Source organism: Lepisosteus platostomus, chromosome 22 (genome assembly GCF_059453375.1).
Source record: "Lepisosteus platostomus isolate fLepPlt1 chromosome 22, fLepPlt1.hap1, whole genome shotgun sequence".
In the NCBI taxonomy this organism is placed as follows: domain Eukaryota; kingdom Metazoa; phylum Chordata; class Actinopteri; order Semionotiformes; family Lepisosteidae; genus Lepisosteus; species Lepisosteus platostomus.
In genome coordinates, this window is record NC_142632.1 from 17,221,525 (window position 1) to 17,241,413 (window position 19,889).

The 19,889-nt window shown below is 47.1% G+C and overlaps 2 protein-coding genes across 5 annotated transcripts; one reads left to right on the forward strand and one right to left on the reverse strand.

Moving 5' to 3' along the window:
- Window positions 1-1,226: 1,226 nt before the first annotated feature.
- On the reverse strand, window positions 1,227-8,138 carry rhbdd2 (rhomboid domain containing 2). Of its 2 annotated transcripts, XM_088615600.1 has the most exons (5): window positions 7,962-8,138; window positions 5,786-6,380; window positions 4,387-4,788; window positions 3,402-3,552; window positions 1,227-2,454 (listed from the first exon to the last, which is right to left on the reverse strand). In XM_088615600.1, exons 2-5 carry the CDS (start codon window positions 5,955-5,957, stop codon window positions 2,058-2,060), a joined length of 1,122 nt encoding a protein of 373 aa, XP_088471726.1. In that variant the 5' UTR covers window positions 5,958-6,380; window positions 7,962-8,138; the 3' UTR covers window positions 1,227-2,057. The 2 variants fall into 2 exon arrangements, with proteins under 2 accessions (XP_088471726.1, XP_088471725.1); XM_088615599.1 differs by lacking the exon at window positions 7,962-8,138 and having other exon boundaries at window positions 5,786-6,711.
- Window positions 7,328-19,378, forward strand: taf15 (TAF15 RNA polymerase II, TATA box binding protein (TBP)-associated factor). 3 transcript variants are annotated; one of them, XM_088615597.1, is made up of 16 exons: window positions 7,361-7,586; window positions 8,142-8,178; window positions 8,670-8,718; window positions 9,004-9,088; window positions 9,517-9,604; window positions 9,810-9,886; window positions 10,378-10,456; window positions 13,907-13,941; window positions 14,477-14,506; window positions 15,273-15,382; window positions 15,572-15,701; window positions 16,184-16,267; window positions 16,672-16,756; window positions 18,107-18,186; window positions 18,488-18,587; window positions 19,027-19,378. In XM_088615597.1, the coding sequence occupies exons 1-16, from the start codon at window positions 7,577-7,579 to the stop codon at window positions 19,064-19,066; spliced, it is 1,119 nt and encodes a 372-aa protein (XP_088471723.1). In that variant the 5' UTR covers window positions 7,361-7,576; the 3' UTR covers window positions 19,067-19,378. The 3 variants fall into 3 exon arrangements, with proteins under 3 accessions (XP_088471724.1, XP_088471723.1, XP_088471721.1); XM_088615595.1 differs by lacking the exon at window positions 7,361-7,586 and adding an exon at window positions 7,679-7,871; XM_088615598.1 differs by lacking the exon at window positions 13,907-13,941 and having other exon boundaries at window positions 7,328-7,586.
- The last annotated feature ends 511 nt before the right edge of the window (window positions 19,379-19,889 follow it).

The window sequence follows — 19,889 nt, forward strand, 5'->3', positions numbered from 1 at the left end:
TTTGCTTTTGCTCAAAATCCATAGCTCTTCCCATGAGGCACAGCTGAGACAGAAGTGTTGCTCAGTAAGTGTTGCTGCCCCTGCAAGGCCTGAAAACCAGCATTCATCTTTTAGAATTACCACAGTACCACCTTACTTTGCATTTGCCCTTCTGGTCAGTATGTAAAACACCAATGGCCGATTAGCAACTTAGGCATTTATTTCTCCGAGTGGAAATCTCGTTCTGGGAACTTCAGGAACTGCACGGACTGGGTTTGAGGCACTGCAACACTTTATGCGTTGTTGGATATCGCTCACAGAACCGAGAACTCGCCCAGCTGCGTCTCAAAAATGCTTTGTGTCGAACAGAACAACGCATGGTGATAAAGATCTCTCTTCTGTGCACGGTTGCTTAGCTAAAGCAGAGCCTGGGGCAAAATTGGAACAGAAATACATGTGTTCAGGCATGTTCAGGCATGGGTAAGGTGCTTGGAGTGAAACACACAGTGGCGTTGTTAGCGTAGGAGTGTGTAGAGTGTGGTGGCGTGAAATCGCAGGCTCCTTATTACAGTAACCGAGACTGTTCTCACGTTCGATTCCGCACCTGTGGTCTAATTAATGAGCGTCTTCCTACGCCCCCTGCTGGCGGCCGGAGCCATTACAAATGGAGGATAGTGTTAATGTCGATACGGTTTTTGCAAATGCAAATACGCCCGTCCCTGCGGTTGGTTACCTGATGTGCGTCAGGGGTGTATGAGGGTGTACAGCTGGTGTGCTTCTTCCATTTTCAAACATAAAAGGAATATCTTTCAGATTTTTAATAGTTGGCTCCGGAAAAAAAAGCACTTCATGCGTGGTGTATCAGTTTGATTTCGCCTTTTTATGTTTTGTCGAAGTTTTATTATCTCTTAGCGTCAAGGCTGCTCTTCTTAATAGCTCCGTCTGGAAAAGCCTTGAAAGCTAAAACGGGGTGTGAAACAGTTTTTACCAGTATTTTTGTAAAAGAAACAAAGTAGTACTGCTAAGAAAATTATTTTCAATGGGCCCAGACACCACATCCATAACATAATGATGACTGCATCCCTGACGGTTTCATGTCCTGCCTCGGTCTGTCTCCTTTTACCTGAGGCCGTAGGAAGACTCCCCGTGACTCGAATATATTTTCATCTGCATTGCCCTGTTCCACTTTTCATTATAGAAAATGCTAAAAAAAAATAATTCTAATGAAAACAAAATCAGCATCAGTCTAGGTGAGAAGAAACTAATATTTAATCCACACTGACAGGAACATTCAAAGCCTTCATCACAGCCACTCAAGGTGAACCATACATGAGCAGGACGACACCCTGGCTCAGGGCACACAGAAACATCAATTAACCTAACCAGCAGGCCTTTGGGAAGAGAGAAGAAACCCGTACAACCCTCTAAGAACATGCAAATTCCACACGGAAAGTATCGAACCAAGTATCTACAAGCTCTGAGACAGCAGCACTTGCCATCACGCCACTTCCCAAATAACATTCAGGGAACTGACATCTTTAGAGGTATTTAAATCTCAGAAAGTATGACAGGTCACCTCCCCCCCCAAACAACTGTTAATTCTAAAATCTCAGGGCCAACAGCTGTTTTAGTGTTTCACTAAATGGGGGGACACCCAGCCACACTCCAGACCCAAACGGATCTGTCAGTTGAATCAAATCCCCCTTAGAGAATGTGTCCTGTAGTCTCTCCATCTGCACAACAGGCTTCTGCAAAGCTGCTTTTCAAACGGGAAGCCGTCACAGGAGCATGGAGGCTCCATTGTGGAATTCAAAAGAGCCTGATAAAGGCCTCCTTCTTGTCTCAAAAATGAAAAAAAAAAACAAATAAACAAGATTCACCAGCATCCAGAAAATCCCCTTGTTTCACTTCCTAACGATCCCGCTTGGAACCGTTAATGGCTAATAAATGCAGTCCGATGCCGATGCCGATGCAGGTCACCCCCGTACTGAGCTCTCCATGCAGCGTCACTGGACACGAGCTGCACCAGAGGACACACCAGGCACGAGCCGATCTTCCCATCACAGGACAGGAGCTCTTCATCTGACCACAGGGCCGGCGGGACTCCACACCGCCCGCCCCTGCTGCGCCACAGCGGCACTGCCCACCGGCACGGTCACCTCGGGGACCCCGGCGTTACTCCCGCCAGGCGGGCGGCCGCCCGGACTGATCGTGGAGAGGGGACAGCTGGCGGGATACCCAGGAAAGAGGGCTGGGGGGGCGGAATGAGTGTGCCCAGCAGGGACTCCCCAGGCACTCGGGCTGGGCATGTGGTGGGCAGCCGAATGCCCGTGACTGTGTCCGTGACCGTGACTACAGGGAGAGTTCCGCCAGCCCTCGAAACTCTGGGAATGCATCTCGGGAGTGTGGGGAGATGGCAGGCTGGACAGCGGAGCATAGGCTTGAACTGGATAGGAGCCCGGGATTGGTTTGATTCTGCAAAGGGAAGGAAAGGAATAAAAGCATTAACCATTCAGAAATGAAGAGTGCAGATATATCATTAGCCATTCCTCCAGTTGAAGCTTTTTTTACAGGCCCGAGCAGGCAGGCAGGCAGGCAGGCAGACTCACATCAGCCCCAATTTCCCTGAAGTCAATTAATAATAATGTATAATAATGTTTCTTTATTAGCCCTATACAATTTCTTGCATTAGGAATTCGTCTTTTCACATACCCCAGCTTTTCTCCATGGAGACACAGACACACAGACAGGGAGAGAGAAGCTTGGGGTCAGAGCGCAGGGTCTGCCATTGTACGGCGCCCCTGGAGCAGCTGGGGTTAAGGGCCTTGCTCAGGGACCCAACGGAGTAGGATTCCTCTGCCGGCTGCAGGATTTGAACCGGCAACCTTCCACTCACAGGCGCAGATCCTTAGCCACAGAGCCACCGCTCCGCCCTAATTAACCTACCCTGCATGTCTCTGGACTGTGGGAGAAAACTGGAGCACCCAGAGGAAACCCACACGAACACAGAGAGAACATACAGACAGCAGCCCACGTCCAGAATTGAACCCAGGACCCCAGCGCTGTGAGGCAGCAAAGCTGAACCTTTGAGCCACAGTGCCGCTGATTAATTTATCTCAAACACCACGTTTATAACTTAAAAAACTCCATATCTGGAGTAGCAACTGAAGGTCATGCCGTAAGAAAGATGAGATTGAAAATGGGGGAAAAAAAGCACTGTCATTCTTAAAGTGAAATAAAATCTGAAATGCTGCTGTCTGAACTCTTTGCTAGTGATGTTTATCTTGTACTGTGGTGTTGGACTCTGCCACACAATATGTTTCTCTCCTAGAAGGTAATAAAACTCGACTGGACTTGAACTGAGCGCAGAGAGACCTTGAACCAGGACAGAGCGGGTCTCCCGCACACCGAGCTGTACGTACGGAGTCTGCAGGGCTGCCCTCCTCTCTTCTGCCGACGCCGGGACGTACAGCGATCCTCCCAGCCTCCTCCACAGCCTGAAGGGCAGCTTCCGGTCCAGGAGCACTGCTCTCGCCTCCGACAGCTGGCAGACAGAGCACCACCCTCTCGCGTCTGCGCTCACAGCTCCAGTCAAGGTCAGCCCAGCCTGAGCGAGCGAGATGCCCCACACTGCTCACCACTCCAGCGCCTTCCTCACTCGGAGACCACCTCCAGTTCTCATCCGATTCTGACTGAGACCTGCTGTGCCAATCCTGAGTCTGACAGTCGACAGTAGCTAAGCTGGCAATTGTGCACACATACACTCTGGTAACTCTCGTCTGACTGCTAAAAGTATTACTATATGGCACTTGTGTCCCAAAGGTTCTCAAAAAGGTTTCACCCATAAGAGGGCACCCACGATTTACACCACTGAGGTGCAGCCCCACCTGGGTGACGAACAGCAGCCATTCGGCACAGCAGATCAGGCAGAGGAGTGAGAAATTTCACTGTTCACCTGTTGAATGGTGGGGGGAATTTAGGGAGGCCAGATTACAGCAGTCCTCTGCTCTTGGGACTGGAGCCACGGGATCTTTAATGGCCCAGCAGTCAGCAGCAGCCACCTGTCTGACGCTTGTCACCCCCCACAGCTCAGCCGCGGGCCTGAAAACCCTGAGCCACAGGGACGAGCATCGCCAGCCCTCAACACCAGCCAGCAGACATAAAGAGGAGCATCTGCCCAATCTTTCTTTACACGAGAGCAGCATTCGCTCCAAATCTGCACTTGCAGTTTGGGGAAAAGTATGAAGACAGGAATCAAAACAAAAATGATGGGGGATTCTGCATATTTAAAATGGGCTCTCTTCTTTGGGTGGAGAAGAAAAACTAACCTAGACGTAGAGGAAAACACTTGGGACCTGGTGCTGATAGGAGTTAAGAGAACCTGAGGGGGAGGGAAGAAAAGGATACAGATGTCTCCCACGGCGACGGCGATGAGGTTGCAGAGGAAGCTGTTGCCCGGGACAACCAGCGCCAGGGTCAGCAGCAGCCAGGGCAACAGTGCCATCGGGACGTTGACCCCGAACAGCAGGAACCTCCGGACCCGGGAATGCCTGGCCATCATGCCGACTGCGGAGAAGGTGACGGGCAGGAAGCCCCGGACCTGGCTCCCAGCGCCCGGCTCGTACAGGAGCAGCTCCAGCAGGGTGTGAAGCAGGCCGGTCCAGCAGGAGAAGAGGAGCAGCAGGTAGCAGAACCTCACCGTCCCCAGGCTCCGCTCCAGGCCTCCGGCGAAGAGCCAGAACACGGCGGTGCTGAGCAGCAGCAGGCCCAGGTCCTCATGGAAGAACGTGTAGGTCACCAGCTTGTGCACTGCACACAGAGGACAGGAGAGGGGCTCACCAGCTTGTGCACTGCACATAGAGGACATAAGCTGGTGAACCCTGAGCAGGGAGAAGCACATTCACAGAGCTCCACAGTGCCTCACAGGAGAACTAGCTCCTGCCCTGCTGTAGTTTTCAGGTGTTCACCTGGTGCACTCGTGCACTGAAGATCAATAACTTAATTCACCTTCCATCTAACAGGTATTAACCCACTTCTCATAACAGTTTTTATTAGTCTATTTTATTTCTATTTAGTGTTTTTAAATTAACATTTGATCAGATTTCAGTTCCACCTAAGTGAATTATTTTGTTCTTAGTAGAATATAAATAATATTATTAATAATTATTAGAATGAATAACTGCTCTCAGTATACTTCACTCTCAGCTGAACGTGTTTTTCATTTACTCTGGCAGACTGTGCTCATAGGTACTGTAAATAAAAATATTACAGCTTCAACAGACCCCTTTTTTACTGTTTCAAGGACTGCTATTCTGAGATACTGTAACATCTAGTTCCCTAATGTTCCCTAATTCCTGTCATCCGGTGGTTTAGCAGACAACTCGAGGTTCACTTTCTCGTGAGAAAATACGATAGCTGAAGGCTCATCCACGCCACGGGACAATACCGGCAACACCGCCCGGAAACGAGCACAGAGCAAACATTCTTAAATGGTTTTAGAACATTTTAGTCTGTAGTTTTACATTTTTACTGTTTTTCTTGACATATCCATTGCATCTTACTTTCAGTTAAGTAGGAGAGACCGGTGCCGTCTTGCAAAGTCTTAATCTTTACTTCACTGCCCCCGTAACCGTTGGGTACCACACAGCCTGGCGCCCTCTAATATTCCTCTTTAATGTTGAAATAAACAATTTTAGAATACTGCAAACCCCACGGAGGGAGGAGTTACAAAATACATCGTCCCAATCTGAGCTAGACAGTAAGAACAAGCACAGGTGCCAGAGCCCAACACGGATTATGTCCTTACCGTGCCAGTGCGTGGCAACACTGGGCCCCAGGCTGAGAGCATCCAGCGAGGCGCCGAAGCAGGCTGTGCCGAGGAACAGCGCGACCGACACCGCCACGGCCGCGGCTGCGCCGAGGGTCACTTCCAAATGCAGCCGGGGGAGAAATGCTTTCACCTTCCTCAAGCCGTGCATCCTCCGTGGCTGAGAGCAGCTGTCCCGACGCGTCTACGAAATTGTGGGGGGGGACTGATTGTTCAGCTTCAGGTGATGTGGACTGAGCGGCGCAAGAGCATTAAAGCGAATTTCTCTCAGAACTTTTCAGCTTCATGTTTTACAGCAATGCATTTCCTGCTTCCGCTTTTTTTGTAGATACTTGCAGGAACCTGGCTACCAGATTCCCTGCAGGGACGCTCATCCAACTCCAGCGTCTTAGCGCCTCCTGCTGGAAGAACTGGAAAACATCCCCGATTGACCTATGGACGCTGCTTGTACACCCACGCCGTGCGGCTTCTGTCGGGCGTGAACATCACGTCGCTCTCAGTAACCCCGTTCAGGTGCAAAGCAGGACCAGGCGCCGTGCGTGAGCAGCCGCTGTTCACGTTCATCACATTGACCCTGCGAAGACCCGTTGTGCACAGATTTAAAACGAATCTAGATGATAACTCTGTCTTTGGCGAAAGAGGTCCAGCGACCTTACCACCTTTTTATTATTTGATTATGTAACCCTGACGACGTTATACCTACTCTTGTGTGTATTGCACATATATTGTTGTTGCAACAAAAAAACAGAACAAATCGCAAAACAAGACCATTATATGTTCATCCTATTACTATATATGTAAATATAACTGTAACTGCTTGTTCTGTTACAGTAATTCTTTGCATGCAGCACGGTGAAGCAGTGGTTAGTGTGGCTTCTCACAGCGCTGCGGCCCTGGGCTCGGTTGTGGACCCTGTGTACGTTCTCTCATGTTGTCCCTTGTTTCCTCATGCAGTGCAAAGACATGTTAATCGGCTGCTGGGAGTACTGGCCCAGTGTAAGTGTGTGTGTTTTATCTGTCCGCCCTGCGATGGACAGGGTGTACCGAGCCTTGTGCTGTTTGATTGCAGTAACAGGCTCTGGCCAAGGGGGTGGGTGGGTGTGTGTGTGTGTGTGTGGGGGGGGGCTTTATAGGTCTTAACTAGGAGCTGATATTCGCGCCTTTGAAGGCGGGTAATGGGAGCTGCCTTATGGGGTATCCAAACACGTGGAGTCCCCTGGCGCCCGGAGTCACTGCGCTTCATTAACCTGAGCCCCAGCCGCATTGGTCTCCCCCCCAGAAAAACATCCAAATGACCAATACCATTCTGCCCCTATTAAGCCACTGTGCTACAAGACGGTATTTCATCTCCACCGCCTCGGCCACAGCGCTCAGCCCCGACACCGGCCAGCTTCCGCCTTCCGAGTGTCACGTGACTCGCAAAGGGCAGGGGGGGGAGCGGCGGGCGCGGAACGTACCACTGTGGGAAGCTGAAAGGGTGTGTGTGTAGGACTATAGGGTACACCGGAGGGGGGAAAAATCGATGTCGTTTTCACAATAAATTATAGGACGCATTACTCTAATCCGTACAGGGATAAATCCAAGAAAGCAACGCGGAAATTATCCATATTTTTTCTGTTGGCTATTTCCAAGGGCCCCGCCGCGCCCGGTTGGGCGGCGAGTGGTAGCTGCCGGCGCAGGCGAATAAGGGCCGCAGAGTCTCTCCTGCAGCGGCTGTGAGCAACGGTGTGCAAACCGGGAGAATCGGATATTGGGTCAAACTGCTGAAAAATGGCATCGGGTAAGCTGATGCATTCCGCATCTGAGCACGCCACGGCGCGTCCCTGGCTTAGCTGTGGGCGGCGGGGTTTAAAAATCCGGGAAATTTGAAACCAGCGCTTGGCTGCTGCTCAGCGTAGTTTTCGGGCGCTTCGTTGTCGAGTTCTGGTTTAATTAGATTGTTTTTTTTCCTTTTAAAAGCCCTCCAGGCAGCAGCTAGTGTTAACCGTTCCTTTGGTAGGAGGAAAACGGCTATTGAGAAGCAATGACTGCACCGATATGACGCATTTCCAAGTGGCGGCTGGAGGTAGTCCGCCATGTTTGCAGTGGGGGGTGGTGTGGTTTGGGCCTCCGCTCCGCAAATTATTCCTGTTTTGTATGAATCGCTGCTGCTTACCTTCTTCTCCTGACGTCAGGGCGGTTGTATCATCTCGGAAAATCGAAACTTGTCCCGGTAGATCTTCAGTGAAATCCGATGCAGTTAAGGCCCGGGTTTGAGAACATGCCTGAGCTGCTTGTCTCTGCCTTGAAAGTGACAAATGTGTGATTAAAATGTGTTCTTTCTTTAAATTTGTAGATCCTGGTTACGGTCAGCCGGTTGCACAGCAACAAAGGTATTTTTTAAAGGGAGGGGGGTGTGTTTGGCTGTATTTGAAGTTCAGGCTGCAGCTGCGGTCGACATCTACAAGAGATCTACTTTCTTACACACACACACCAAATAACATTTGGAGTCGCATCATGCAGTACGAGTTACAGTACACAAGTCTGCCCCTTTTACATGGTAATTTTGGTACCTTGCAGAAAATTACACTTATTGATAATTACACAATGCTACTTCATTGTTGACTGTTTTCTGAGAGGGCCTGCAGCTTGCTTTGTCCTGAGATACCTTGTGTAGTCACATGTGTCTAAAGCTAGAAATTGTTGAAAGCAGTCCTTTTAATGCTGCTGTAAGATGACGTGTTTTTAACTCCTCTACCTGCCTGCTCTGATGCACAGGCTTCTTATTCTAGGATGGAGTTGTGCTATAATTTGCAATGTAGGTCTTTATTCGTGTGCAGATTATTTTTTTTGTCTTGTTTTATACTCTTTTCTTTGTTTTCAGCTATCCATCTTACGGAGCGCCACCATCCCAAGGCTACCAGACCACCCAGGTACTGTCCCTGCGTGGCTTTCTCATTCTCATTCCTTCTGCCCCCTAATCTGTTCTGGGTTGCCTTTACTGAAAGGGGTGCTCATGGGGTTTCTTAAGCTTTGCCCTCCTCACAAAGCTGTCTTTGATGGGTTGGAGTGGCTGAACCGGTGTGCAGATATTGCATTTTCCTCTGCTTGTTTGAGACAAATCCGTGTTGTGCTCTTCTGGTCGGTGTCCAGGAAGGTAACGCACGCGTACACATCTGTTTTATGTGCAGGTTACATTTTTCTGATTTTCGTTGCAGAGTTATGGCCAGGGTAGCGATGGATCGGCTTCATATGGCCAAAGCTATGGGGGTTATGGATCAACCTACGGACAGTCGCAGCCTGGTAAGTCCGTTTCAGTCATTTACACTACCAGCATGCAATGGGCAGGGTACGCCCTGGACAGGACACCAGTCCACTGTAGAGCAGACACTGACATTGGCTGATTTTTTTTTTTTTTTTTTCCAGAGACAATGATCCTACTAGTATGTTTATGGACAGTGGCAGTGAACCCACATGAACATGTCCAGTCAGTACAAACTCTGCACAGATAGCACCCTGGGATTTGAACCCAGTGCCCACTGCTCTAAGGCTGCCTGTGTTGCACTAGACAAAAAAAAAGATCTTGCTGAGTTGTAATGTTTCCTCCTAGTAGGAGCTGTGGAGGAAAGACAGGACTGCATTCTGCATGCTCCCACCTTTTCCCAAAACCTGAATTGGCATATTTCTGCATTCCTTGTGGTGATGTTTTTTTTTTCTTCTTGTTCACTTAGCTGGAAGTTATGGCCAGGCTACGCCGAGCTACTCTTCGGGTGCTTATGGACAGCAGCCAGCAGGCGACAACTCAGAGACATCTGGAGGGTAAGGACATGAACGGATCTCTAACTCGCAACGTTTGCAGGTGTTCAGGCCATCTCTCGAGACTTGCATTGGAGGTGCTGTGATGTACGTCTATAGAAACGTTCTTTTCAAAACCAAGTCTATGTGCAAATCAAAGGTCTAAATGGGTTACAAGCAAACTCCTCTGACTTTGAGCCTGACCTCCTCCTCCGGTGGCATGTTTCAGGTATGGAGGAAAGTCTTCGTATGGACAGCAGTCGGCGGGACATCAGCAGGGTGGCTATGGGCGGAGGAATCCTGAAGGTAAAATCGGCGGAGGAGTTTCCCAGTCATTGAAATCCACAGAGTGGTTCCCAACACTTGTTTTAGGGGGAGTCTGAGACTCCTGTGTTTTTTTTTTATTCTGGCTGGGTTTGTAGGCAGATTGTTTTCAGTTTTCTCTTTGTTTTAGCAGTTCTGTATGCCGCAGTGTTGGTAAACTGGGCACCGATAACAGAAAAATTGTTTAACCGAGATCTAATCAAGTTGTAAGCAGAACAGTTGAATGGCTGAGAGCGAACACCAGTGGACGTGGGATGGGGTTTGGAGCCACTTGTGTAAGATGCAGCAACAGCTCCTGTACCTCTGTGTGGAGAATGAGGATTGGCACAAGCTTGCAGTGCCACCTGGGGAGCCCCCAGCCCCCTCCTTTTTACAAGTGGTCTGCTTTTGGGAGTGAATTGTGCCGGGTGGTGTTGGATCAGAGCCTGGAACGTGTTACACCTGCGCATTTCAAAGGTGGCTGTTTTTCCCAGATGATGGGGGCCAGTCGGAAGGGTACAGAGGCAGAGGTGGATATGACAGGGAAGGAAGAGGACCCTTCTCTGGGATGGGGTAAGTTGCAAAGCACTTAGCCCTGCCAGGTGTTCAGCTCACAGTGCATGAGCACAGTTGCCTGAACTAGATGCTCATTAAGACTCCATCTTATAGTGCAGTTCAGACCTGAAATTGTTTTAAATGAAATGTTTTAGACATGCCATACCAGTAGGTTTGGTGTAGATGACTAGTCAAAGTGTGACGAGTAACTGAAACTCCCTTTCACTTTGCCCTGGTTGGAGTACGCAGTTTTATAAACCCAGTTCTTGTTAATGCTCGTAAAATTGAAGGCTGTTTCACCCAGTGGGTGATCACAGTGCAGAGCAGCTGGGGTTGCATCATTGCCAGGTTTTAAATGCCACCAGTTCCCGCTTCCTTTACCAGTGAATGATCATTATGGAAACATCCAGGTGACGCATTCAAGCACGGATTGGAACATGTGCGCCGACCTCGGCTGGGCTGGTAACTGAATACTGGAGACGTGCGGATTGTAGTAATCCAGTCTTTGTAGGCACTTTTATTCAGGAAACTAATAGAAATGTTAAGTAGGACACTTGACAGAGTACACAATCGGAAGGCATAAAAGTACAGAACTGTCACTTGGTGAAGACAAGGAGTAAGATGAAATTTCCTATGAAGTTTTACTGAGAAGGCATCTCTGAGTTCTAAAAATATGCTTTTAAGTCCCATCAGTGATTTCCCTCCTGTGGGGGGAAATAAGAAGTCATCCAGGTGGCTCATTACAAATGCGTTCCACGTGGTGGTCATGTAGACTTTCACACAGTGTTAGATAGGTTGTGAAAGCTGGATACCAGCCTTCTGGCAGTGACAGACAATTATCAGTTCTTAAACAGCCTGGGAGCCTTTGTGAAATCTGGCTCTCGGAGTGCTGAATCTGAAGTTTCAGAGGTAATTTTTAAAATTTTGCCCCTTCTCCCAAGTTACTGGAGTAACGCTTTTTACTTGAATGAGACTAAAAAACAGTCCTACAAGACGCACGATAACATATCTAGTCCTGTACAAGAATTGGAGTAAATGACATTATGGTCACTCATAGCAGTTTATATTGAGATATACTGCTAAGGACTTGAAAGCTGACAGACTTTCTGCAGACTCATCTCTGTGAGTTTGTGTGGTTTTTACGACTAGCGTTTTTTAGTGCCATTCAGCTAAGGCGTTACTGCTGTGGAAATTCAGAGCAGGCTCCCAAGATCCTCGCTTTGTGAGGAATCATGGCAGCTCAGGGTGTGATCCTGACAAATCGGTAGTGTCCAATTCCTTGGTCCCCCCTCTCTTTTCATCTCCCAGCACTGAATAAATTGTTCATTTTTAGTCCCTGGTTCTCAAAAGATGAGTATCCAGCAACACTACATGGATTTACACCAAAAATATCTCCGGGGATGAGCTATCATGCCACCATTGGTGTTTGCTCTGCTTATTGGTAATTGTCTGCTCCTGTCTTTCTTGAAGACCATGACCGTGTGTTAACGTAGCGTGTGATTTAATGTTGGGGATTGGAGTGCACCCCTAACTTTTTTAACAAGATAAGTAACCCAGGTCTATCAGCCCTGGCCTTAATAAGTGCATCCCGGGAATCTTGAGACTTTTCTCAGCTTCGTGGGATTTGGCTCTGATGATTGCCCATGGCGACTGCAAACTCAAGGTTTCAAAAATGCTTGGCTAGCACTGCTAAGTCACTGTAAGTTTTTATGAGGGTACGTATATCCGCACTCTGTAAAGCATATTGGATGTGTTTTTTTTTTTTTTTTAAACAGTGACTTTGATTGATGTAAGGGTGTTACTAAATGGTTCCAAAACTCTGGCTGTTTCTCCTTTCTATTCATCTGAGATTCGTCAGTTCCCGAACTGTGTTGTGTGGCACTGGCACATAGTACCTACCCTTTTCCCACTGGAAGTCTTGGGGTTCAGTTTGCACAAGTCCATCTCCACATTTTTGAGGTTCCATAGAATGCCTCCCAAATTCAGGTTCTTAACATGGGGAATGCTGACGGAGAAATCCGGACAACGTGGCAAAATACAGATAGAAAATTTGAGTGGCCCTTTAACCAGTTGCAACTGGTCTATATGAATCTATTGAATTGGCAAGTGAATGGAATTTTTAGAGAATTTTGGAATCGGTTCTCCTTTTTTGCAGCCAGTCCAGTGGGAAAGCAGGACTGGGGAGCACAGAGGGTTCTGACAGAGCTAATTGCACCATCATTTCTACTTACTGGGAGTTGCACTGCCCTTGACATTTAATGGCCACTTTGAGTGGTCCCCTGAGTTATAAACCTCTCTTGCCATTTGACTTGTTCCTTTCAAACACTGAAATGTCTAATTGTGCACTTCATATGAAGAATAAAAACAAGAAAATCATTGTACTTGTTTGCCCATATAGCTCATTTTTACCTTCATTTGGCTATGGTTGGACCAGAAAACAGGCCTACTGCTCTATAAACATTGCATGAGCTGAAAATACACTCAGCGTACTCTGACATCCCACAGTGGTCCACTTTGAACATCTTGCTAGGAGCGGTGGCAATATGCTTTTGTGTAACCTTGAGTTGACTAAGCAGTTGGCCCCATCTGATATAATGGGTAATGGTTATTTGCCAACTGAGTTGCAGTAAAGTAAAAACGTCTTTTTTGCCTGCTGTATACTGTAAAACAGTGTTATGAGAGTAACATTCGTAACAAAGTACACAGTCCTCATGGTAGCACAATAAGGATGATATGTTGGAATACACTTTGCAATCAGACCCAGGAATAAGCCCCTGGTCACATACACCACGACTAATGGTTCAAAGTAACACGGGTATCATTTTGTCTCCTACACATCTTTTGTAACTTCTTAAGGTTTTGTTTTTTTAATAGAACTAGTTAATTCCTTCATAGTGTCATGAGTGTTTTCATGGAGTTCAATGTTATGTGTGTTAACTTGGTCTACATTTTATGCTACAGGTTTCAGAGTGAATGAAATAAAACTTCGACCTCTGCTGTTGAAGCTCATATATATATATACACATTCTAAAAGAGAAATCAAATGAAAGGTCTCAGCGACAGCTAAAAAACAATGCTGTGGCAGCAGTTACGCTTTTCTGAGGAATGTGCTCATCAGTCTATGTAGACGTTATTCTGAGCTATTTTAAGAGCAGGCTAGAGTTTATATTCTCTTAACGAGCAGCTATGGTGTCTTCAAGAGTTATTTCTGAAATTTAAGACCTTTGGAAATTTTTATAGAGGAAATTAGCTCCATGGAATAGAAGGGCATTGATGGAAGATCAGAAATGCCTGGCGGACCTTCGTCCTCGGGTCACTTCTCCGCGAGCTGGTCTGCTGGGCCACTCCGCTAAGGGACTCTGCCACAATCACAGTGGAAAGAGCTGCCTATTGATTAGCACGTAATGGAGCCCTAGAGCTCACAGTGTCGCACAGGAAGGCATCATATCTTCAATTTTTCCTCTGCAGAGGTGGTGACCGTGGTGGCTTCAAAAATTTCGGTGGTAAGTGATGAGCATCAGAACTTTCAGTGGAAATACTTTATCAAAAACCAGATCGGCTCTAAAAAGCCACCATTTTCTTGTTGCATTCCAGAGCAAGGCACTCCCACCTGTTCCTATCTCTTTTTTTGTTAATGCCCTTGGGGGAACTTAAACCCTTATTATGAAAGTGCTGAATCAGAAGGGTACTGTTGCATGATGAGAACAGAAGAACCTCGTTGATCTTTACCCCAGAGAAAGGGGGATGAAAGCTGTGCCTGTGGCGAAGAAGGAGCTTGTTGTAGCTGGAGGAAACGTGGTGGTTTTTAAGTAGACTTCCCAGATACTGGGCAGGCATTACAAGGTTTTGCAGCTATACGAAAACTGGTGCATCAATGCCTTAAGTTTGTCTTCTGTGTATGTATGTTTTTTTTTTAACTGAGGTAGGGTGAAATGTGTAGGGATTGTAGTGAGAGAATGGATTTGCTGTTTGTTTTTTAGGCGAGGCTGGTGCACTGGTTTATTACGGCTCTCTCTCTTCCTCTTTGATCTCTTTCAGGCCCCAAAGATTATGGCCAGAAAGAAGCAGGTGAGCTCCGCGTGTGGAAAGTGTTGTGGGGGCTGCTTGCATCTGGTTTGGTCGAGGCGTCCCTCACGTCTTTCCGTTCTGCTCCTTTTCTGTACTTGTCATGGTTTCTCTCACTATGAAGCTGCACATTGAGTGACTGTACAGCATTTTGTGTGCTCCAGAATGTGTTGTTGGCCTGTGGGTTTTTAAGTCGTAGTTTGTGTAGTAGCTCTTCAGAGGTTTGTGCATAGATGTGCTGTCCCAAAACAATCTTGTCGTCAGATGTTTTGCTGCCGATTTCTTACCAACACCTCCCCAGCAACTCTCAGCCCCTGATGGTATGGAAATGTCAGTCTGCTAATTGGCTGCTGAGAGCTGCTTTCAGTTTTAGAATTTAGCCTGTTTATCCCCTGTAAACTACACTATTAAGTTATGAATTAATATTAAATTTAAGGGCATTGTACACTTGGCATAATCTTGGGACAGAGACCAAGTGTTGTACAATGACATACCCTTATCGAAACCAACATGCATGAAGCTTATTATTTTTCGGTACCAGCCCAAGACTGTTGGGCAAATTAGAGGGATTTTAAATCTAATGCAGTCTTTTACTGCTTCGGCAAAACAAGACTCTTTCAGCAGGATAGTGGTTTAGTTGACTGCGGTATCACTCATGGCACTCGATAGTCTAGTCTTGGTCTACGCATCAGTTATCCATTAGCCACTGAGTCGGCTAGGTGAGTCGACTGGCCTTTTCTCACTGTTAATTTTCAATGTGTTCTAATAGGTGGTGAACAGGACAACTCGGACAACAACACCATCTTTGTCCAGGGGCTGGCTGAAGACACTTCCACGGACGAGGTGGCGAACTTCTTCAAACAGATTGGCATAATTAAGGTTGGTCACTGCTCTCTTCCAGGTGGTTACCCAGTGAAAGGCTTAACCCCCCCCATTCTGATCCTGCATTATACATTTTGTAGTTAATGCTACTCGTGCGAGTAGTGAAAATCATTGTGACAATAGTTGACAATTGCCTGAGGGATGCATTGCTGAATGGTACCTCTTTGTTTCTCTTCTGTGTAACAGGTGAACAAGAAGACTGGCCAGCCTATGATTAATTTATACACTGACAAAGCAACGGGAAAGTTGAAAGGAGAAGCCACAGTCTCCTTTGATGATCCCCCTTCTGCAAAAGCAGCCATTGACTGGTTTGATGGTGAGATGTTTTTTTTTTCTTTCCACAAATGTGGCATTGACGCTTGTATTTGCCTCTGCGTCTGTGAGCTCTGTAGCCCCTGTGGAGACGGTGCTTGAGATGTTGCTTGGTGATACCTGCTTGTGGAGCTATGTCATTAGGCAACCTGCAAGTTCCGCAGTGCAGTTTGCAGGAGTTGGCACCGATTGCTGGAGTGGTGACGGATCTCGGTTTGCCAGGAAGCTAAGATAACCAGCCATAACTGGTTGTTAGATACTTCATTAATCTTGAGGGAAATTGCAGAAATTGTTAGTGACATGACCCAGGCTTGAACTTGGGATCCGAGAGCCATTGGGCTCACTGTGTACTCCTAGATCCTAATACGAGAAGCAGCCAACAAAGCTTTGGGTAACGTGAGCCTTCTGCTCTGGCTGCGACTGTATTGTATCCCCAGTTCAAACGCTGCAGGTGTTCTTTGTCTCACTGTTGGCCTCTCCGTGCAGGGAAGGACTTCAATGGCCGGACCATCAAGGTGTCCTTCGCCACGAGGCGGCCTGAGTTCCTGCAGCGGGGAAGCAGAGGACGAGGTACTCTTTCAGTTCCTTCATGCTACGGTGTTCGGTCCATCTTTAAGCGGGGTTACATTTTCTTATCAAATTACTTTTTTAGGTTTTTAAGGCCAAGCGAGAGGTCCTGAGAAATGGGGTGGGTTGGCAGCCGAGGGACTGGGTGTCTGTCAGTGGGCTCGTTGCTGTTTTCTAATGTAGGAAGGGCAGTATTCATGCACAACTTCATTTTATTAGATGAGCTTCCCAGCTATTGGCTCTTGATTTCAGTAACAGTTCTTCTTTGTTTTGCTTTAGTCTATGAACACGGAATCTTCCTTTTTCACTCTGCCTTGTCACTGTAGTTCATTGGATGTGCTGACATGCTTTCTGCGGTGCCTCTCTGACCTTCCCCTCTCTCCCTCTCTCTCTGCCCGTCCTGCCAGGCTCCAGGGGCTATGGAGGCCGGGGGGGTTACGGCGGAGGTCCCGGTGCAGACATGAAGGGGGGAGACTGGCTGTGCCCCAACCCGTAAGTCTGGGCCCTCTCAAGTGCCAGAGGTCACGCCACTTCTTTTTAAGAATTAGAGAAGCCTTGGGAATGGAGGTTGTTCGTACTTTTTATTATAGTATTTTCACATTCTTCGTGATTGAGGATGACCATAGTGCCTGTTGTATTTTTATCTGCTAAAGAACTTGCCTTAGTTCTTTGGGTTTGAAGGTTCAATTTGAGTTGAACTTAACCTAGCACGAGCACAGATCCATCTTGACCTTCTCAAATCGGACTTTTTCCCCACGATCTTTTACATGGGCTGACAGTTTTATCCCCAGCTTACGTTTGTTCCCGTTTATACAGCGGGGTGAACTGCCCTGTTCAAGGGTGCACCGGCAGTGTCCGATGTGGAATTTTAATCCATAACCTGGAATCCTAAGCGCTGCTCGGCAGCACGGTTATTTTAATCAATGACTTGGTTCATTTGCCATCAGACTGACCATTTGAAAACCTATCATTATGCTTTGAGATCAGAATAAAAAATATTTAGAAATTGGCACATTTCTGTGTACCGTAGGTGGGGTGTAAGGAGGATAGAAGTATGTTTCTTTCTTTTTGATGCCTACCACTTAATTTCTGCTGTGTCAGCTGCATGGTCATTCTCAGTTGAAAGGCTGAACATTTGCACAGCAGCCTAATAATTATAGTTCATGTTGTAGCTATAAAAAGCAAAGCCTACAATCCAAGTTAGTTTTGCTGCTGTCCATGCCTGTAATTTCATGGCTCCTGTTGACTCAATTACAAGCTGGTGGCTACAGTTCAGAGATCGTTAATAGTGTTAAACCAACGTGGCAGAAAATCGGTGCCAGAGGACTTTTACTTGCTTTGTTTCTCGAGTCTGCTTGGAGGCGTTGGCTTTTTGCACATGTTGGGCTTCATCAGAGGCACAGGCAGGGATGGGCAATGATTTCTGCCCAGGTCCTCAGCTAACTAAAATCTGACGTTTGAGAGATCTACAGCTGTTCTTGCGCAGGAGTTTGGAGTTTGCCTTTGCAGGCCCCAGAGCATGGAAAAGCAGAGGCAAATACAATGTTGCCCTATATTATACATACATTGTACAGTTGTCAGTCCATGTACTACAGTCCTGTAGTAAGTCCATGGGGAGTAGGGGATGCTGGTTAATGATACTCCAGCATGTTCAGAAATATACCATAGATGTGAAAAGTACATTTTAACCTATAACAAAACCTTAGGAGTTCTTTTTGTTCTTGTCTGTCATGTCTCCCCCCCGCGATGACGAAATGGCGGCTTTATTTTGCCCTGAGAGTGGCTACTGCTGTGAAACCCAGAATAGCTGAGGAATGGAGGCCTGGTTCTTTTTTTTTGCAGCTCCTGTGGCAACATGAACTTCGCCAGGAGGATGGAGTGTAATCAGTGTGGCACGCCGAAGCCAGGGGATGCTTCTGGAGGTACATGATAACACTTCATTGGTTCTTCATACCAGTTAGCATGCTAGCAGTTCAGTGGGCTTGCGTCAGGAGAGTGTGGGGAAACAAAGGCCGATTTTTTTTTGCACAAAAAAGACTATAATCTGTAACAAGTTCTCGTTACTTACCCAGTAAAAGTTTTGATCATGTGCATGAGTTTTTCCATGATGGCTGATTTTATTTTTTTTCTAGTGTGCCGTCGCTGAAATACCTTTTAGAATGATCTCTGTAAAACAAAATCGACATGGTGTCCGGGTTTCAGTTGGCGTTTCGTCTCTTGCAGATCGTGGCGGCGGGAGAGGTGGGTTCAGAGGTCGCGGTGGATTCCGTGGGGGAGACCGTGGAGGAGATCGGGGGGGCTACGGGTGGAAAATGGGTGGAAGGTAAGACCTACACCACTCTTGTGCTCGTCTTGATCGCTCACAGACTTTCCTGCACGTGAGAGTGGGATGCTTTTAGGAAGCACTATGCATTGGTAAAACGTTAAAATGGCCTTGTTTCTTTTCTGCTGTCCTGCTAGCTTTCTCTTTCCATCGATCCCCGTCTAACAGAAACAAGTGTTCTTGTTGATTTTAGCTTAATGGGTTTTTTTTCCCCACCCAGTTCAGTATTCCTCCAGACTGTAACTTCTGCACTCTGTTTTAGTGTTTATTTTGAATTGAACTTGCTCTGGGCAAAAGGCAGTAGCTACATGTGGTTGCCTAGCTCTGAGATCGTCAGGAGTTCAGGCCGTGCCCTAGTGTATCATCATGCCATTGGTCTTGGGGTGAAAGCTGCAGTTTGCCCGAACAGTGACGCTTCTTCTCTGACCCCCACCCACAGAGGTGAGCAGAGAGGAGACAGACGAGAGCGACCCTACTGAAGGTGGCTGGGAATCGAAGCTGTGGTGCGGGGAAGGATTTGCATTCCCGGTGTGGATGTTCACAAATGGGCCATGTGTTGCTTGCATCTAAGCCGTCTCATAGCACAGACTTTGTGCAACTACTGTGAAAGACATTTTGGGGGGGTCAGTAAACTGTATGTGATAATTCTCGCAGGTTAAGGGGTGCAGGGCGAGGCAGAGCTGTAAAATACTGTATTGCCAAACTACATATCGTTTTGTATTTCTGAATAAAGCGTTTTACTTCAGATTGTTTGCAGCTGATATTAAACTGAAAATCATTCTGCTCTTTCATACTGGTGTCTTTTTTTCCCCCCCTCTGAAGAAAGTTTGTTTTGCAACTTTTATGGTAGAGATTACAACTGCTTTCAGATGCTTGAGACTTCAAGCTTCCTTTTGAGCACTGGGATAGTTTGCTGAAAAAAAGTCTCCTACACCTTTTAAGTTCCACTCTGTAAATGTCTTTGGCTTGAGGAATAATGAGCTTTTGGAAAAGATAAAGTTGATGGGGGAGTTTTTTCAGGTAATCATTTGCTGCTGAAGGAGCCTTAAGTGTCTGTGGATGCATACAACTTCCTGCCTCCTCTCCTGCGGTGTTTTATAGCTTTAAAGGGGGCTATCCTGAAGAGGGTCAGTTTTCTAGGGGTATGGGTGATGAATTCAGAAAAATAAGCATTTTAAAATGCAGACTGACTGACACTTAATACCATACACTTATCAATGCCAAAGCAGGCATTGTAACTGCGTAACGCGGGAGATTAAATAACATCTAGTAATTAAATGGGGGAACCGGATGTGCTCCAGT

What these genes read in the sequence shown, in the direction of transcription:
- rhbdd2 (XM_088615600.1), bottom strand. Translation starts at nt 5,957, where the DNA reads ATGCACGGCTTGAGGAAGGTGAAAGCATTTCTCCCCCGGCTGCATTTG. An exon ending in TGTTGCCACGCACTGGCACG is followed by an intron (nt 4,789 to 5,785) that starts GTAAGGACATAA and finishes CTCTGTGTGCAG; the next exon opens with TGCACAAGCTGGTGACCTAC. An exon ending in AGGGCAGCCCTGCAGACTCC is followed by an intron (nt 2,455 to 3,401) that starts GTACGTACAGCT and finishes TTCCCTTTGCAG; the next exon opens with AATCAAACCAATCCCGGGCT.
- taf15 (XM_088615595.1), top strand. Translation starts at nt 7,844, where the DNA reads ATGACGCATTTCCAAGTGGCGGCTGGAG. An exon ending in AAGGCTACCAGACCACCCAG is followed by an intron (nt 8,719 to 9,003) that starts GTACTGTCCCTG and finishes TTTTCGTTGCAG; the next exon opens with AGTTATGGCCAGGGTAGCGA. An exon ending in TGGCTTCAAAAATTTCGGTG is followed by an intron (nt 13,942 to 14,476) that starts GTAAGTGATGAG and finishes GATCTCTTTCAG; the next exon opens with GCCCCAAAGATTATGGCCAG.